Here is a 19,979-nt window from a genome sequence, read left to right as displayed (position 1 = left end):
GGTTCAGTTTGGGAGTTAGCGTAGAAGGGAAGAGGGTATCGTAAGTAGTGTGTTCTAAGGGACTGAGAAGGAACATTGTCACAGCTGCTCTCAAATATGATTCCTACCCTGAAATAAATGAAAACCGAGGAGGGGAAAAACTAGGCAAACTGGAAAGTCGAAAGGGAGGCCGATGGGCGGCGGGGCGGCGAGGGGGCGGGGGTAGGGAGGAGTCGGCTCAAGCCAATCAGTGGCGCTAAAGAGGATGACGTCCCAGCCAATGGATAGCCAGCGCGGGACTTTCAAGTATTGTCCCGCCCAACTGGGAAAAGACTGCCTATAAAGACTGCTGCAGCGGCCGCACCCCTGGTTACTCTCCCTGCGCGGCGCTGCTCACGTAAGTTGGCGTTTTGGTTCGCTATGGCTCGTACAAAGCAGACTGCCCGCAAGTCGACCGGTGGCAAGGCCCCGCGGAAGCAGCTGGCCACCAAGGCGGCTCGCAAGAGCGCGCCGGCCACGGGCGGCGTCAAGAAGCCGCATCGCTACCGGCCGGGTACCGTGGCCCTGCGGGAGATCCGGCGCTACCAGAAGTCGACCGAGCTGCTGATCCGCAAGCTGCCGTTCCAGCGGCTGGTGCGCGAGATCGCGCAGGACTTCAAGACGGACCTGCGCTTCCAGAGCTCGGCCGTGATGGCGCTGCAGGAGGCGAGCGAGGCCTACCTGGTGGGGCTGTTTGAAGACACGAACCTGTGCGCCATCCACGCCAAGCGCGTGACCATCATGCCCAAAGACATCCAGCTGGCTCGTCGCATCCGCGGGGAGCGGGCTTAAGAAGTGTGCGCTCTGCTCGAGGTTCCATCAAATCCAAAGGCTCTTTTCAGAGCCACCCACGACTACACTTGAAAGCAGCTGTGTCGCTTGTCCACTCTTTTGGTAGGCGTTCGCATACTCCGGGAGGGTAGGGCGCGCTCGAGATGGGAGGACCTTAGAGCGCGCAAAGCACTGGACTCCTAACATACATAGGGTAAAGGCCAGTTATCTGGTCTAAACCCCTGCTCCCTGCAGCCTTCCTAGATGTCAGTAACTTAAGAATTAGGTCAGTGTGCTTGTCTGGGCTGGTGGGTTACCGCTGCTTCCCTGGGCGCCCTAGAACGTCCAACTTGGCTGCTTAGAGTTGTGTTCTCTTGTAGGTTGGGGCTCTTTTCCAGCGTCTTTGTGCTCCACTGTGGCCCACGATTGTAACTGTCTCGGGAGCAAGGTGAGCTGTGATTAGGTGCGGGGCGACTGGTGGTGTGGGGAGATGGGTTGAGAGAAGGCGGAGTCACTTGGAGACGCTCGGGATTCGCGGTTCAAAGGGCTTTTAGGCGGCTGAGACCCGCGCACAGATTAGACCTTCTCACCGGTGCCCGAAAGGTCTCCGGGCGCTTGGCTCCCCCGCTCCGGAGGGATACCGCCACCCGGGTCCTGGCCCACTTCTGCCGAGTAAAGTGCGGCATTTCATCGCTTCAGGTGTCAGTAATTTGAGGCCTCACTCCCACCCTCTACTTCTCAAAACCCGGGGATGAATGACAGGGTGCTTGTACAGATCCTAAAGCCACTTTGGTGAGCTGGGTCTTAAAGGGATTGCTTTCCTGCCCAGTTCCACAAAGAGACTCCGTGGGGCTATCGCTTCAACCTCTGGTAGTGTCTGTATCTGTTTCATTCAGACATGTGGGAAGTCTCTTCTCAGGTTTTGGGTTACTACTAAGTGAAAGGAAAGAAATGGGGCTGTGAGCTCAAGTTTGGGGAAGAGATCAAACAGGCAGAGCATGGTCTTCTTTTGGGGAAATGAAGTCCTCACCGCCCCCACCCCTCCCCCCACCCCCCCCCCCCCCGTTAGGAAATAGTGAGGGTGGAGACCTGAGATGATTCTTGTACCATTTATTTGGGCAGGGGTTGAAGGGGGTGAGGGGAGGTGGAAGTGCAAGGCCTCTAATGGGCAGCAGAGTGGGGGCAAGGTCTGCACAGCCCTTCTCCACAGATCTCAGACACAAAGGCTGGACAGGTCTTATGTGACACGTCATCTTAACCTTCTCAGTCATCTATCTGAACTTGGACAAGGCCAAAGCCTGTTTTCCGTTTTGTCTCAGCACAGTGACAGGTTAAAAGCATTTGTTATAGAAGTCAGTGAGAATACAGAGGAGGGAAAAGAAAAGAAATTTTTTTTCTTCTTTTTTCTTAAGCTTTAATTCAGTTCAGTTCAGTTGCTCAGTCATGTCCGACTCTGTGACCCCATGAATTGCAGCATGCCAGGCCTCCCTGTCCATCACCAACTCCCGCAGTTCTCTCAAACTCATGTCCATTGAGTCAGTGATGCCATCCAGCCATCTCATCCTCTGTCGTCCCCTTCTCCTCCTGCCCCCAATCCCTCCCAGCATCAGAGTTTTTCCCAAATGAGTCAACTCTTCGCATGAGGTGGCCAAAGTATTGGAGTTTCAGCTTCAGCATCAGTCCTTCCAATGAACAGCCAGGACTGATCTCCTTTAGAATGGACTGGTTGGATCTCCTTGAAGTCCAAGCTCCAGGGTCACAGCAATTTCCGGAGCATGCCTCCAGGTCTCTGCCTAGACCCTGATTACCTGCTTAGGCCCTCAATGCAGGGTGGATCCAGGACCTGTATCAGTACTCTGAGTTAAAAAGTAGTAACTTTTAAGGTGTGGTGGGGCACCACCTTTGAACGTATCATCTCATCCATCCTCATGGTAAAACTTTCAGAGACAAACAGACATAGGGCTTTCTGAGGTACAGCTTGAGGTTCTCAGTTGAGTGACTTGATTTGCTGGCATATTGAGTGCAGCACTTTCACAGTATCATCTTTTAGGATTTGAAATATCTCAGCTGGAATTCTATCACCTCCACTAAGCTAGGGATGCTTAGTTAGTGTAGTGATGTTTGTAGTGATGCTTCCTAAGGCCCATTTGACTTGGCACTCCAGGATGTTTGGCTCGAGGTAAGTGATCACACCATCATGGTTATCTGGGTCATTAAGATCTTTTTTGTCTAATTCTTCTGTATATTCTTGCCACCTCTTCTTAATATCTTCTGCTTCTGTTAGGTCCATACTGTTTTTATCCTTTATTGTGCCCATCTTTGCATGAAATATTCCCGTGGTATTTCCAATTTTCTTGAAGAGGTCTCTAGTCTTTCCCAGTCTATTTCTTTGCATTGATCACTGAGGAAGGCTTTTTTAAATTTCTCCTTGCTATCCTTTGGAACTCTGCATTCAGATGGGTATATCTTTCCTTTTCTCCTTTGCCTTTAGCTTCTTTTCTTTTCTCAGCTATTTCTAAGGCCTCCTCAGACAGCATTTCCCCTTTTTGCATTTCTGGCGGGTTATACAACAACAAAAGGAAAGAGCCTAACTTGAATAATCTGGTTCCAGAGTTCATGCTCTCAATTTCCAATAAGAAGTGTAACTGATCAGTCCATTAGCTCCCTGCAGGCAAATCTATATGGGAAGCCAAACTACAATCAGAATGATTGGAAGAGCCTGGAGGCAGATGACTTCAGTGGCTGCCATTACTCAACCAGGGTACCATTTCACTCTAAAGGCTGCCTCATTACAAGAACTGGACTGGAAATGCTCACTAGAGAGTCAGGGTACGTCTGCCTTGGAGGGTACTTTGATGATTGCAACCCTCTTGTTCCCTCCTCTCCTCCCTCGTTTCCAGCCCTCTTCTCTAATAAGGTTGTGGTAAAAAATTACTTTGTTGTAATCATAGTCTTCTACTCTACTACCAGATAAATCCCAGAGTTCACTGAACAGAAAGGCCAAATAAAGATGTTCAAATCACAGTTAATTGAATCCATTTAAAACATGAAACAAAGAGCAAGGGAACATGATAAGCAAGGGTAAATTAACATACATATTAATAGCATAGGGTTCAATGATGGGGGAAGTACAACACTGTATCCAATGCTGAGTTACAGTTTTCTGTCCTGTCCTGCTCTGTGGCATCAGCCTTCCCTGCTGATGCTGCAGTTAAAAGGACTAGAGACGAGAGTGGACAAGGGGGCTCAGCAGACAGAAGGTCCTTGATCCTAATTTAAGCTGGCTCAGTCAAAGAGATACAGGGGCAAGTGTTCCTGGCCATCATTGTATTCACCAATAACTTGCTGAGTAGCTATGGATTTCTCTGTGCTTAGCATGCAGAGGACATTGGGCAACAATGGCTGTCACCAGTGGATGGCTGATAGAAGCCACGAATACTGGGCACTTCATGTATCTCATAAATATTTGATATGGTGCTTACTCGGTACTTCTATCCTTTCCTATATCTATGTAGGAAGATGCTCTATTTATTTATATTTAACATTTCTCACAGGCTATGTTACCTACTTGTTATAACGTTTTACTCTTTATACACATTTTAACCGTCAAGTCAGCTGGCAAGTTTGATTCTTTAAGATGAGTTCACATTTTTCTGCTCTAATTCTGAAAAATCTGGACCTGCCAACTTGTTCATACCCACCTTTACCCACTGTCTTCTTTGCTCTTTAAATTTTGACTACACTGACTCCCGCTTCCCCAGTTATTATGGAGCATAGAAGACCTACATTGAGTGAAATAGGCAGTAAATACACCAACTTAGGTTTCTATTTCATGACAAGACTTTCACATAGAAAGATTTCACTTTAATCTTTCAGAGATCTTCTCATTTGATCCTTGAGTCATTTCTGTAAGAAAGTCAGGAATTCTCAGCAACATTACAATGAGAAAATGGGACTGTGGCAAAGTTAAGATTTGCCATGGGCCATATAGTCCAGAATCTCTCTTTCTTTCTCCCTCATTCCCCATCCACCCTAGATCTTCTGATTGTCTGGGTAGGGGTGGGGGCTGGAATTGTACATGCTTATTTAAGATATTGGAACAATTCAAAACGTTCAATGATTATAACAAAAACCAACACCTATAAATCACTCAAATTTCTGTGAACATTCTTCCTGATAGTTTTCTATATATCCATACATATTTATATGTACTGGTAATATTCTATATTAATGATAATTCTATACTTTTGGCTCACATAGAGAAATAACATGTACATCAATAGCTACAATACAAAGTATGGAGTTGAATGTTTCAGAGGAAGAATGTTGTGAAAGATGACAGGCACATCTAGCCTTCAGGAGGATAATGCTGCTATTCAAAGAAGTTGGGAGTCTGGAAAGGTAAGGTAAGTCTTCGAACTGGTCCAGTGTGATGTCTGATTAGCCAGTGACACTTGAGTGCCTCTGTCATCATGGTAATGGAAGTAGACATGCAGACTAAACAATCATTTGTATGCATGTATTGTACTGAAAGTCCTGAATCACCCATGGGAGGAACAAGCTGACAGCCAGGGCTGGCTTAAAGAGTACTTGAGCCACTCAGAAGGTAGAAATGGAAAGGAAATTATTTTGTTACCAAATTAGAGGTGAAATAGCATTATATTCCTCACTGTTACAGATGGTTAAGAATGACAAAAACAAAACCATTTATTAACATGAAACTATGCATAATGTATACTCTGTAATTTGACAAAATTCAGAGGCTGGATATGGCTAACAGAAGATTCAGTCATGCCTTGTTTTAATAGTATTTAGTGGAGTAGACAAGGTGGGAAGAGGGATCACTATTAAAATCACTATAAAGAAGACGTATAATTTATGGTTAAACAGTAAGATCTTAAAGAACTTTAAGAATAAAAATATATATATCCCTTGATAACAAAATTAAGTACTGTTAAAACACAAACCAATGATATTTAATAAAACAAGCTGACTACATTTTTTATTCATACATTTTTTTTTTTGCCCCAAATGCTTTAAGGAAATAAGCAATTCTACCTTTCCCTCCTGTAATATTTTGTCCTAAAATTTTTTTATTAGAATCATTCACCTAAAGTTTTCTTTTTTTTTTTGGTATCAAAGAACGCAAAATTTAACATAGTCATGTATGGATGTGAGAGTTGGACTGTGAAGAAGGCTGAGCGCCGAAGAATTGATGCTTTTGAACTGTGGGGTTGGAGAAGACTCTTGAGAGTCCCTTGGACTGCAAGGAGAGCCAACCAGTCCATTCTAAAGGAGATCAGCCCTGGGATTTCTTTGGAAGGAATGATGCTGAAGCTGAAACTCCAATACTTCGGCCACCTCATGCGAAGAGTTGACTCATTGGAAGACTTTGATGCTGGGAGGGACTGGGGGCAGGAGGAGAAGGGGACGACAGAGGATGAGATGGCCGGATGGCATCACTGACTTGATGGACGTGAGTCTGAGTGAACTGCGGGAGTTGGTGATAGACAGGGAGGCCTGGTGTGTTGCGATTCATGGGGTCGCAAAGAGTCGGACACGATTGAGTGACTGAACTGAACTGAAACAAATTAGGGCAACACATACTCAGATTCTAAATATTTTCGTTTGATTTAAAGAAAAATCGTTATTTAACCAGTTGTTCTCAAACTTTAATGTGTTTCAGAATCAACTGGAGGGTTTGTTAAAATATGAATTGCTAGATCTCACTTCCCAGAGTTTCTCAGGCAACAGGTCTGGAGTTTTGCAAATTCGGGGTCCAAGATTTTGGATTTCTAGCAATTCCCAGGTAAGCTGATGCTCCTAGACTAGATACCACACTTTGGGAAATCCCATGGATGGAGGAGCCTGGTAGGCTGCAGTCCATGGGGTTGCTAAGAGTCAGACACGACTGAGCAACTTCACTTTCACTTTCACTTTTCACTTTCATGCATTGGAGAAGGAAATGGCAACCCACTCCAGTATTCTTGCCTGGAGAATCCCAGGGATGGGTGAGCCTAGTGGGCTGCCGTCTATGGGGTCACACTGAGTCGGACACACTGAAGTGACTTAGCAGCAGCAGCAGCAGTTTAGATAATGGATATGTTGCACCCTCCTTCCTTTATTCTTTGATTTCTCTTCAAATTTTTGATAATCTCCTTCAGAGGATCTCAGCGAGGATCAGATATATTCAATCTGCATTACCTTTAAAATGAAAAAAAAAAATCATAGAGATGTTTGAAATAGAAATGTCATCAGTTGCTGTTGAGATTTTAATTTGAAGGGAAGATGAAACATCTTGAACATTGAATCCTTTTGTCCTTGGACATCTTCACAAATGTTATTCTTGCGTTTCCCTCCCTGATCCTCCCCCTCCCCTTTACTGTATATCTTATCAGGATGCCAGGCATTCTGCTTCTTAATAGCCTGATACAAGCCCCACCTCTACAGCCAAGCCTGATCATTTTCCAGCAGCCAGTGACCTCTGCTGTTAGGACTCCTATAATAATCATCATTTACATTTTGCATCATCCCAAATATGTGACACCGTGTGCTTTTGGGCTGTGTGTGTATGTATTTTATGTATTATTTTTCTCCCCTAGTTCGTGGGGGCTGCAAAGAGTTGGAAACCACTGAGCGACTGAACATTCACTCACTCATTCTGATAATAACCTCTTTAGGGCAGGTTTCCCATGCGTTGACTTTCTGGCATCTCCATTGCTAAGCACCTCGTTTTAAACCAGTTGACCAAGTGTTTGATGCTAATGAGAGCAGCCAAGTGTGGAGACCAATTTTCAATATCTTTTGGGAATTGACAGAATTTCTTCTGCAGGATTTTCTTGGGGGCTACAGACAGGCCAAATTTAGCTGTAAAATTATAGGCCTGGAACATTAAAAAAAAAAAAAAACCTTTTACTTGAAAATATAATACCTGCAAAACTATAATTAGGTTTAAGGACAAGAGGTGTGGACCAATACTTCAATTCAAATTAGGGCAATTTAGCAGTGGTAGTGTATAGAGAAAGACTATGTATCTCTATCTATAAATAAGAATTTGCTTTTGCCTTGTTAAAAATTAAACTGTGCTTTGTGTATTGATGGTATGTTTCTGACAGTCTCTTACTCTAAGCTGCAACAGGCCTTAATGGAAAAGTCACATACCAGAATTTTCTGTTTCTTGAAGATGTGCTTTCACATTAAAGTTATATACTCTGCTCAGCTTTTATTGAAAATTCGTATGTTTCTGCATTTTATCTTTGTGATATTATCACCAAAGACAAATCTCTTAAATCTTTAAGTAAATTCTTCCTTGAATGTTGTACACATGTTGTACACACACACACACACACACACACACACACACACACTACTCTCAGCAGCTAATTGTGAGGGGCCTTTAGCATAAAAAGCACAGGACACCAAAAATACCTTCCATACACTGGTCAGATAATTTCCAAATGTGTTTAAAACTCAATGAACCCACCTCTGACCTAACAACCCCTTATTTGCTTCATATTTGAATGGTCGGTTACTGGATTTATTTCTTTGCTAGTGCTCTTGCACCTTCCCAGGTGAGAAGATTGTAATGGCAATTACCACCACCCAGTATGATCCCTAGAGCTGGGAAGTGAAGCCCACACAAACTACTTTCCACAGCCTGGTCCAACGACTACAATTGATAGCGAGCCCAAAAGCAAGCAGACAAGTGAAGAGCAGCTTTTGGTAAATGACTTGTCTTCTGAGCTGTTGACACTTTCAGGATTCACTACTTCTGACCCCACTCTAGCCAGATACAAAGTTACCCATACTTTTAAGTATCCAGCTCTTCAGATGACCGTGTGGTTGGCCCTAAAAAGGGCCTTTGAGATTGTCACAGAGCACAGGGGCAGCAGCTCAACCTCCGAAGCCGTACAGGGTGCGTCCCTGCCGCTTTAGCGCGTAGACCACGTCCATGGCAGTGACCGTCTTGCGCTTGGCGTGCTCCGTGTAGGTGACTGCGTCCCGAATAACATTCTCCAGAAACACCTTCAACACGCCTCGGGTCTCCTCGTAAATGAGGCCGGAAATGCGCTTGACTCCCCCACGCCGAGCAAGGCGCCGAATGGCCGGCTTAGTGATGCCTTGGATGTTATCTCTCAAGACTTTGCGGTGGCGCTTGGCGCCACCCTTGCCTAAGCCTTTGCCGCCCTTTCCTCGTCCAGACATGACTAAGCTGGTCGGAAAGCCTCTGAGACAAAGGGCTGCTTTTCCCCCAGATATACAAGAGCAGCGGACCTGATTGAAAACCGAAAGCGCGCGGGCGGGAAGTGGTCCCAATTGTCCCCGCCCACTCGACTGTTCGTCATTTCTGCTGTTTCCCTATCTTCCTCCACCCTCCACAGAACCCTCTAATGGATCCTCTCCTTTCATTTTTATTAATTTATTTTTGAAGTTGATTTACAATTTTATATTAGTTTCAGGTGTACCAACGATTCAATATTTTTATAAATCAGATTGCATTTAGTTATTATAAAATATTGGCTACATTATCTGTGCTGTAGAATATGCCCTTTTAGTTTATTTATTTTATGCATAGTACTTTGTATTCTTTAATCCTCTGCCCCTATCTTGCCCCCCTCCTCTCGGACTACTCTTTTCAAAGATCTATTTGCCAGAATTCCCGGGAGAATTCGGATCCAAGTTTCCGGATCCCGCCGCTGTTTTCGCCTCTGTCTCGCTCCGACTGTGAGGTCCCAGAAGACATTAGATTTAGGCTAAGAAGAAAGGAATGGGGAGAAAAACCAGAGGAAGGGCAGATGGAATCCAGAGACAGGAGTTAGAGAGCTCCGCCCCGGATCTAACCTCAACAGAGAGATCCTAGGCTTCGAAACCACGGTTACATAAAACAGCAGACACGGTTTCCACAATTAGACTGACAGACCCAGGAGGCGATCCCTAGGGCAGCTGCACCTGGCATGCGTGGGGAGGGGGAAGAGACAGCGCGCAGTAATTCCCGAGTCTCGTCTCTGTTTTGTGTGTATGAGGCATGGAATTTCACCTCACCCAGGAGAAATCAGATCCTAGGAAAATTGGTTTCTATACTGCAAGGCTTTTAATGTGGAGGTCAGTGAATCCAACGCACTGTCATCCTAAACTCTGCAGAAAGAAGCAATACATACAAAAAGAAGACTGAAGGGGTTTCTGTACCTCAGTTGCTACAGATCCTCTCCATCTGACCCTTGTTTTCAGCGAGAATTCAGTGCCTAAGTTGAGACCCCACATGGAGCTAGCAAAGTTTGCTGAATTGGGTTTCACACAAGAGGACATCTGCTCCATATTGAGAATCATTATCAGAAACTGCCTTATGAAATTGATTTGGTTTCTACTGATAGCACATTCATTACCAGGGTCTTCTGTAGAATATAGGAAGAGATGTAGTTTCTACCTCAGAAAGAATTATCTTTTTTTCTGATATGTTTATTATTATTTTAATATCTAAAACAAACTTGAAAAAAAAAAGCTAATGGTTAAATGGAGCAATGTTAAATAAGATGCAAAAAATTTATATCCAGAATATTAGAAATTATAATTTTAACTAATATATTTGCAAGTTATGTTGTATTAGCCTGGTCACTGGTGGGAAATAAGTCATAACAGACCTAAAAAACAAGAAAAGAATAAACAACTTATCTGCCTGTCTTCATCTCTCTTTTAATTCTATCTTCTGTGTGTTAATGAATCTTAAATCTATATCTTTATCTAAACTTCTAGGCTCCAGGCACAGAGGTTCTCCTGGTTATTCTTTACTCATTTTAAACTCAAAATCTCCCCAAATCAAAATGTTTAAACTCTCCAAGGTGTGACTCTTGTGGGGGCTGAGGAAATATATTCTCCTCCTTCCACCCTATAAAAATTGAGGTTCTCTCTCTGCTCATTTGGAGAAGGAAATGCCAACCCATTCCAGTATTCATGTCTGGAGAATCCCATGGACAGAGGGGCCTGGCTGGCTACAGTCCATGGGGTTGCAAAGAGTCGGACACAACTGAGTGAATGAACAACTCTGCTCATTGGATGGTGCTATCATAAATCACAAGCCTAAATGAACACCCTGGAATTCACAGTAGATCTTGAATGGTAGCATATGCCACCTCAGAATATGACAGAGTTCTGGACATGCTACCTCAAATACACCATGCTGGCATTGGTGTATTGATTATTTTGAGCTGTAATACTTTGAAAAACAGCTAATGTAGGGATAGACTTTCTTTGAACTCCTTTACCTACCTAAGACAGATCCTCAGAAAGGAACTCAGTGGAAATCCCATGGAAATGGGATTTCTATCAATCAGGGAAGATTGGCTCAACACAGGAGAGGAAACTGGACGTCACCACCACACTCAGACAAACATCACAAACCATTCATCTTTCCTAAATATCATTTACTCTCCCTTAAAGGCCTAACTGACCACTCTTTCCTATTAAGATGGTATTTAAGTTTATACTCTAAGCCATTTGAGGGAGTTATTCATTTCCCCCTGTATCTCTCACATAAACCTGAGGTATATCTATTAATAAATTTGTTTGTTTTTCTCTTGTTAATCTGTCTTTTATTATAGAGGTCTCAGTGAGAACTCAGAAGGGAGGAGGGAAAATTATTTTTCCTTCCCTGTAATATCTTCCTTTCCATTTGCTGCTTCAGGGCAGAGAAACACATGCTTTTTTCTGACTCTTTAGCCACTCTTACAGAATCTATCACATTATTTAATGTATCTTTTGCATCTTATATGTCCCCTCCCCCAGCTTTGAGTGCCTGGCAGTGGTTCTTATTTTTCTTTGTAAACCAACATGTTATTCAGTATGCAGCACAAGCTCAATAATTGTTTATAAAATGAACAGTTTCTCCATTTGACTGCTTCAAACGCTACTAGGAAAGAAAGACACAAACAAAGTGTAACATGATGAAGCAACTGCAAGCCAAGGTTTGATCTCAAGTGCTTTCGGCCTGCAGCAGCTTGAAGCAGGGCTTTGGTTCCTGGCCAGGCTGAGGCTGGGGTCGTGGTGGTGAGAGCACCAAATCCTAGCCACTAAACCAGAGGTCAGTGACAAGGCCCTGGCTCTCTGGCTTTGCAGAAAAGAATTTGCACAAAGATGGAAAATAGTGAAACCAGTATTTGTTAGGAGGAAAAAAGAGTCCAGTATGTGCAGACAGACACACGGGCAGGCTGAGAGAGAGTAGCACTCTCGTGGTGGTTTGAATCACTTTTATGGGGCATTGCTTCCAGGTTTCCTTTGGCCAATCATTTCGATTTGCCTGGTTCTGAGTCTGTATTTGGTATATCTCAGGATCTTTCCATGTGCTCACATGCATCTCTTAGCCAAGAGGGATTCTAGTGAAGAGGCTTATGGGTCGTTGACATTAATTACTATGAGGTGATGCCCCCTCCCTTTTTGACCTCCAAGGAGTCTTTCTGCATATACGCAGTCAGGGAGGTCTCCTTAACTTCATGAATGAGAAATATGTGGTCTTTTATCTCTTATGGGGCAGAGCCCAGCCTCCTGAAAGAAACTGTTCAGCCTAGGGTCCATGTCTCTCCTTCCCCAGGCTGACAGAAGTGATGATTTTTGATGTCAGAGAGAACAGGGCCCTAGGCAGATTCAGAGAGAGTATCTACAAACTTTCAGCATGCTTCATCTGCCTGTGAAGTGACTAATCACTCATTACCTAAACAAAATTATCTCCAAAATAAATTCTCCTTTTGCCTGTTGCAAGTAAATTCAGATTGAGAAAGCAATCCATGTGCAGCTGTATTAAATGAAATAACATATGTACACTGTTGTTACAAAAATTAAATGAAAGGAATGTTGAGGAAGAGGATATGTTTAAAAAATACATTTTTTTTTTCCGGACGGGCTATATGTAGGTTGAGTTGTGAGCATTCTGTTCTAATTTTCCCCACAGACCAGAAGTAACAATTGTGGCCTGAATTTTTTTTCTAAGTTGCAGTTCAGTTCAGTCTCTCAGTTGTGTCTGACTCTTTGTGACCCCATGGACTTCCAGGCTTCTCTGTCCATCATCAACACCTGGAGTTTACTCAAACTCATGTCCATCACATTGGGGTGATGCCATCCAACCATCTCATCCTCTGTTGTCCCCTTCTCCTCCTACCTTCAATCTTTCCCAGCGTCAGGATCTTTTCAAATGAGTCAGTTCTTCACATCAGGTGGCCAAAGTTTTGGAGCTTCAGCTTCAGCATCAGTACTTCCAACGAATATGCAGGACTGATTTCCTTTAGGATGGACTGGTTGGATCTCCTTGCAGTCCAAGGGACTCTCAAGAGTCTTCTCCAACACCACAGTTCAAAAGCATCAATTCTTCGGTGCTCAGCTTTCTTCACAATTCAACTCTCACATCCATACATGACTACTGGAAAAACCATAGCCTTGACTAGAATGACCTTTGTTGGCAAAGTAATGTCTCTGCTTTTTAATATGCTGTCTAGGCTGGTCATAGCTTTTCTTCCAAGGAGCAAGTGTCCTTTAATCTCATGGCTGCAGTCACCATCTGCAGTGATTTTGGAGCCCAGAAAAATAAAGTCTCCCACTGTTTCCATTGTTTCCCCATCTATTTGCCATGAAGTGACGGGACCAGATGCCATGATCTTAATTTTATGAATGTTGAGCTTTAAGCCAACTTTTCACTCTCCTCTTTCACTTTCATCAGAGGCTCTTTAGTTCTTCTTCACTTTCTGCCATAAGGGTGGTGTCATCTGGGTATCTGAGGTTATTGATATTTCTCCCAGCAGCTTGATTCCAGCTTGTGCTTGATCCAGCCTGGCATTTCGCATGATGTACTCTTCATGTAAGTTAAATCAGCAGGGTGACAATATACAGCCTTGATATACTCCATTCCCAATTTGGAACCAGTCTATTGTTCCATGTCCAGTTCTAACTGTTGCTTCTTGTCCTCCATACAGATTTCTCAGCAGGCAGGTCAGGTGGTCTAGTATTCCCATCTCTTGAAGAATTTTCCACAGTTTGTTGTGATCCACACAGTCAAATAAATGTTAAAAATAATATCTATAGCCCTTAAAATCCCTGCAATATATAGCTCAAGTTTCATGAGGATGGTTAATGAAGCAAAATAAGTTCTTGTTTGAATAGCTTTAAAATACTGTGTGTAACTTTACCTGAACCTACTACAGTCCACAAGGACATGTTATACTGGAAAGACAGAAATTGTATAAATTTATAGCAGAGGGAAAACTTTCTTTTACATCTTAGATTCTGTGACTGGGCCCGAGAATTAGACTGACATAAATCCACTCAAAGGGAAAAAAGAATGTAATTTCGTATTTCCATGTATATACAGAGTCTTCAAAAGGAACATGAAGACCTAGGTAGGCCCTGAGCTTATATATAACTTTTAAAACAATTTAAAAACCTGATGAAGTCTAGAGATGTGACAAGACCAAAGGGTTTGGACAAAGGTAGCTAACATGTGAAGTTAACTGCAGGAGTTAACTAGGTAGAGAAGTAACTAGGAAGATACAGGTTAGTTTAATAAGGTTTGTTTAAGCAGATTCCTCTCGGCTTTCCAGGATTCCCTGTCTTGGAACATGCTCCTGTATAGGGAAGACATCTAGCACACGGGGCAGGGGGGTTAATCTCCTTTTTTAAGGAAGAAAAGGGGTTGTCAGAGGGCCCTTCTTGCATCTGCTGTTTTTCAAGTGCCTTTAGTTTAAAAAGCGAAAAATGAAAGTGAAAGTTGCTCAGCCACGTCTGCCTCTGTCACCCCTTGGATGTAGCCCGTGCCAGGCTCTTCTGTCCATGCAATTCTCTAGAGTGGATTCTACTGGAGTAGAATTCTCCTGGAGTGGGTTGCCATTCCCTTCTCCAGGGGATCTTCCCGAACCAGGTATCAAATCCAGCTCTCCTGCACTGCAGGTGGATTCTTTACCATCTGAGTCACCAGAGAAGTCCCCTAGTTTAAAACAATCCTTATATTAAAGTGACATATTTTAGGGGTGGCGTATATTGCCACTGATGGGGTTCAAGACGTGCTACTCCAAAATACGGCACCTCAGCATATTGAGTAAGCTGAAGAAGTTTTGAGAAAATGACAGAAGCGGGAGGGTCACTATGACCTTCCCCAGACTTTCTCACCTGAAAGAGGTCATAAGACTCTTCTGTGAGAGGTGCTGTCCCTATTCCCAGAGAAAAAGAGCACCCTCATCTCTGAAGACAAAGGGACACACAGAAGAATCCTAACAAACAGGACTTGCTGTTCCCCCAGTTTAGTACGCTTACCTCATACTCATTAACCTCTCATATTTCTACACAACACCTGCTCTTCATTAAATCTAGCATAAAATGCTTAGGCTTGTTTCTTCAGATCTTCATTTCCTTATGAATGTTCCTGCATCATGTAAAACTTAAATACCTGTGTGTGCTTTTTTCCTGTTAATCTGTCTTTGTTTAATTTTCAGACTCAGCCAAGGACCCTAAGTGGGTCAAGGGAAATTTTTTTCCTCCCAGACACAATCCCTCACTGTATCTTACAGGTAGTAGTGTTAAGGTCAGGCAGGAAAGGGGAAGTGTTTATCCAATAAGTAGAGTGTTGGGGGAATGAGTTTAGCTCAGAATGGAGTAAGAAAGGAAACTCAAAATCCTTGGCCTTCTCTCCATTTGGTCCAGGGCTGAAGCCATTCAAAATGAAAAGAAGGAGGCAAGTGGCCTGAAACCCACAGGCTGACGATTTAGTCTCAAAATTGCGATACTTGAAACCTTGGGGGTACTTGAAGTAAAAAACAAGACACAAACTGTCTTCCTAGAACTTATAATTTAGTTCACTACTTTTGTATTAAAAACAAACACATGCACACACAAAACATTATATGTTTTGCCTGCTTATTTCCTACGGTAAAATTTAAGCTTCTCATGCCTGTTTTCTTCCCCCGCTCAATACTAAATAATGAAATTTTAGTGCTCAGTCTTAAAACTGCAGATTTTTGTTATTTCTAATGAAAGAAACTTCAGAAAGATTAAAAAAGATTGGCTCTTCCTCACAGCTGTAGCAAAGCACAGATTCTTCTGTTATAAACTTGCTTTTGATAAAGTGGTATATTGAGAACATTGACAGGATTATTACTCTATTGTCCAATGTGGAGACTAGGTGAAATTGAACTAAATCAGAATTCTCTTATTAAAGGTGACATCTAAGACAATCATATATCATATTAAAGATGACTTCTAAGGTGACTATATATTACAGATTGTTATATTCAGAGAAATGTTACTTATGACCCTTAATAATATATGATTCTGATTATCTTATTTGATTTGTTGTCTCAGAGTTAACATTTAAGTTGGCATCACTGTTTTCTGAGAAGTAGAAATTCTTATTCAGCTTCTTTATTAAGCCAGAGGAAGACTCTCAGAATTTTCTCATTCTCTGTTATAAAGATACCAACTAAAAAAAAAAAAAGCACAACATGAGAGTTGTGAGTTAAGTTTTATTTGGGGCAGTATGAGGACTGCAACCTGGGAGACAGCACCTCTGATAGCTCTGAGAAACTTCCAAAGAGGAAGAGGGAAAAGACAATATATACTTGATTTTGGCAAAAGGAGCACATACAATCAAGCACATATTTTTTATAGAAGTTTCTGCTGGCATTATGAGACTTCTGCTAGTCACGAGGAACAATTATCACCATGAAGGATTTTAGTGTTTTTCTAGATATCTTATATCTGTATTTTCTTATAAGAACTGGGCTCATGAAATCAGCTCCTGAGAATATCTAACTATCTAAAGACCCATCCTGCCAGTTTTCCGGAGCACAGAGTGCCTAATTTCTGCTCTCCACCCTGAACTCCTTCAAGGAGTGTTGGAGGTCAGCAGCTGCAGCAGCCCATGGCTTAATCCTTGTAGAGGTAGACAGCAAGCCCCTGTGGCATGTGCCAATTTTGGCTGACAAAGGTAATACAAGTCCCATTACTGTTGGATTCTATATAAACAGACAGCTTGAGAATCTTTTTCTTGTTTAAATGAGCACATCCCATACATCTTGGCCAAGAGTGGATACATCAAAACAAATTTAAAAAATCTTTTTTTCAAAGAAACGTGACACTTGGGTGGACAGCTTTGGGCTGTAACCCAGACACCTGCTGTGGGGTAGTTTCTTCTTCTGATGGGAACAACTGAGTTGAGTAATTCGATTGTATGTTGGGAAAATTCTTTAGTGCTTTAAAATATACCCCAAGCCTGAAAAAACTGGAGATCCGTTGTAATTTCATTCTTGTGCTTTAGAATATTATGTAGGCCTTGTCACTTATCCAGGATGAGCCATAACATCTGAGACTCAGTTTCTTTATCTGTAAAATGAGTTAAATAACATCTATTTCACAGAGTTGGAATTAAATAATATACATATAAAATTTTAAAATACTGAGCGGTGCTCTGTATCTACAAGACATTATTACAAAATAACCACAGGATATGGTAACAGTTGTTCATATCACCAACACTTTCTCACTGACATTTCAGATCTTCTCCCTATAGCAGGAGATTGCTGCTGCCTAAGATGTCTAATATGAATCAGCATTCTGTCATTAAAGGTGACTTCTAAGGCAACCATACATCACAGATAGTCTCTACCTTGTGTCTAATGTTCAGGAAAAACTCTCAAAATCACTTTTAACTTCAGGAAAGTGATCATCATACCTTGGAGCTATGTTTTGAGCCTCTTGGGCCTAATTTTATTCTCAGGTTTGAGTTTTTATATGAGATGTTGTTCCAATCAAATAAGCATATCATTAAAGGTATTTGTTAGTTATTACAATTTTAAGCATTGGTAACCTTACATAACTTTTGTTTTATTATATGCAATTTTCTGAGAAATTCTGCAAAGCACAGGAAACAAAAGGCAAAAGATCTTAAATTTCTGTATAAAGAATATAAAAGATTTGAAACTGTAAGCATGAGGAAACACTTTATTGAAAACATGCTAGCAACTCAGTAATCAACGAATAATTTATGTGCTTTGATCCTTTAACGTTAAATGACTAATAAGCAACTTGACTATTTAAAACTATTCACTATTGTAAGGGAGAAATTAATATTTCATGTGTTATCTTTCCTTGCTTAAAGCACTTTATCCATAGGACCTAATTATGCATTGATGGATTGAGGAGAAAACCGCACTCGGGGGATGGGGGGAGGCAGATGGCTCTGAGTTGGTAAGCATCAGCACACAATTTTGGTGTAGTTCCGAACCGAGTAAAGGTTAAGTTTAATTTCCGGTTCCTTCAACTACATATTGTTTTGTTGAACCTCAGTCGTAATGTAACTCTCGCTTAGCTCAATGTCAGGAGCTAAATAAATTTGTTAGTTATGGGAGAGGAGTTACAATAACTAGTAAGTGGAAATGCAGGCTGAAACCTAGGGCGTGCTTCTATTTTTAAAGAACTTGCTAAAATATAAATCCCAAGCGTGCAAAAATACTTCATATTGTTCTTACGAAAGTTAACAGCAATATAAAGAAAAGGGCTTAAAAAAAATCTGTGATAAGATTACAGAAAAGGACTGGAAAATGGAGGTTGTAAGTAAAGAAACTAGCCTTACAATCTTCTGCCCAAATAGGATTGAATTCTAACCAATGAGATTACAATTTCGGAAATTGCTAGCTTTTCTGGCCCAATCAAGACTAGGCTATGTCTATAAATGAGACTGCCTAGGGGGTCGGTGAATAAAACCTGTGAGATACTATGGCGCGTACGAAGCAGACTGCCCGCAAGTCGACCGGTGGCAAGGCCCCGCGGAAGCAGCTGGCCACCAAGGCGGCTCGCAAGAGCGCGCCGGCCACGGGCGGTGTCAAGAAGCCGCATCGTTACCGGCCGGGCACCGTGGCCCTGCGGGAGATCCGGCGCTACCAGAAGTCGACCGAGCTGCTGATCCGCAAGCTGCCGTTCCAGCGGCTGGTGCGCGAGATCGCGCAGGACTTCAAGACGGACCTGCGCTTCCAGAGCTCGGCCGTGATGGCGCTGCAGGAGGCGAGCGAGGCCTACCTGGTGGGGCTGTTTGAAGACACGAACCTGTGCGCCATCCACGCCAAGCGCGTGACCATCATGCCCAAAGACATCCAGCTGGCTCGCCGCATCCGCGGGGAGCGGGCTTAAGGCGTACTTTTAAAAACAGACGATCTAAAGGCTCTTTTCAGAGCCACCCACGTTTTCTTAAAAAGCAGCTGTACCAGCTTTCACTTTAGTCGGTGAACTCTTAATGCACGAGTGTTACGGGCAAAGCGGGTAGGAGAGTTTAACACGCGTTGAGTGGTGAGGTTATGGAATTAAAGCTGACAGACACTAGAGGGAGCCCCAGAAGCAAGGTCTGGGTCGTTTTTAACTGCGCTTACAAGCTGGTTTTATTTCTTAATGCAGAGCTCCAACCTAGCCTATTTTTTTTTTTTTTTTGGAGAACCTAGCCATTTCTGAGAAAACTTTGCAAGAAGCTAAATCCTCTGCTGGTCGTTTTTAGCGCTTTCCAAGCTGCTAGTACAAAACGTTAGCACAAATCTGAATACTGAAGAAGGCCGTCATGTGATAACTGTAATCGGTTTCAGCTCAATTCTACAGTTACTAGAATTAGGCCAGATGTTAGATAAAATCCTCGGTCCCCAAGTAGTTTCTCGGTACTTCAACTGTTAAGAATGGGGACAAGAATCCCGAGATACGTAGGATCCCATCTTCCTAACTGCGTGAGACAGAAGGCGCAAACTGTAAAAAACAAAAAAAGGCGGGGGGAGGGGGTAGGCGGCTAAGGTATTGTTGCGAAAACCAGAACCAAACTTACCCAAAATAGTACAGAGGAGTAAAACGATGCAAAAATAAGAGAAAGTTAGCTTGTCTTTAGCACGCGCTTCAGATCTCTACTATATACAAGTCAATGAGAAAAAGTGAAAATCATTTAACAGAAGACCCCAAACAGGTGAAACTATATTTACTTAATTTAATGTGAAACAGAACATTTTGATTGGTTAACAAGATGTTTGTTGTAAGAACCACTAAGAAAGCGCGAGCAGGACCTCATTTACATGGACTCTGCCTCTCTATGACGACACTATTGTATCTTAACCAATAAAAATGCAGTACTCTGTTAGCCTTCATTTGCATACAGGCTCTATAAATAGCGTGTAAGTGGCCAGGTTTGAAGTAGT

The 19,979-nt window shown here is 42.7% G+C and overlaps 2 protein-coding genes across 2 annotated transcripts; one reads left to right on the top strand and one right to left on the bottom strand.

The window, feature by feature from the left end:
* LOC102173247 lies at window positions 335-18,977 on the top strand. Its single transcript, XM_018046516.1, has 6 exons — window positions 335-807; window positions 1,170-1,237; window positions 1,344-1,494; window positions 6,476-6,598; window positions 8,725-8,947; window positions 18,527-18,977. Exons 1-6 carry the CDS (start codon window positions 400-402, stop codon window positions 18,940-18,942), a joined length of 1,389 nt encoding a protein of 462 aa, XP_017902005.1. The 5' UTR covers window positions 335-399; the 3' UTR covers window positions 18,943-18,977.
* On the bottom strand, window positions 8,282-8,999 carry LOC102172954 (histone H4). Its single transcript, XM_005677708.3, has one exon. It carries the CDS (start codon window positions 8,992-8,994, stop codon window positions 8,683-8,685), a length of 312 nt encoding a protein of 103 aa, XP_005677765.1. The 5' UTR covers window positions 8,995-8,999; the 3' UTR covers window positions 8,282-8,682.

Source organism: Capra hircus, chromosome 3 (genome assembly GCF_001704415.2).
Source record: "Capra hircus breed San Clemente chromosome 3, ASM170441v1, whole genome shotgun sequence".
NCBI classification, from domain to species: domain Eukaryota; kingdom Metazoa; phylum Chordata; class Mammalia; order Artiodactyla; family Bovidae; genus Capra; species Capra hircus.
Note: the sequence above shows the minus strand (reverse complement) of the source record. Positions and strands in the feature narration are given on the sequence as shown.

What these genes read in the sequence shown, in the direction of transcription:
- LOC102172954 (XM_005677708.3), bottom strand. Translation starts at nt 8,994, where the DNA reads ATGTCTGGACGAGGAAAGGGCGGCAAAGGCTTAGGCAAGGGTGGCGCC.
- LOC102173247 (XM_018046516.1), top strand. Translation starts at nt 400, where the DNA reads ATGGCTCGTACAAAGCAGACTGCCCGCAAGTCGACCGGTGGCAAGGCC. An exon ending in GTAACTGTCTCGGGAGCAAG is followed by an intron (nt 1,238 to 1,343) that starts GTGAGCTGTGAT and finishes AAGGGCTTTTAG; the next exon opens with GCGGCTGAGACCCGCGCACA. An exon ending in TTTCATCGCTTCAGGTGTCA is followed by an intron (nt 1,495 to 6,475) that starts GTAATTTGAGGC and finishes AATGTGTTTCAG; the next exon opens with AATCAACTGGAGGGTTTGTT.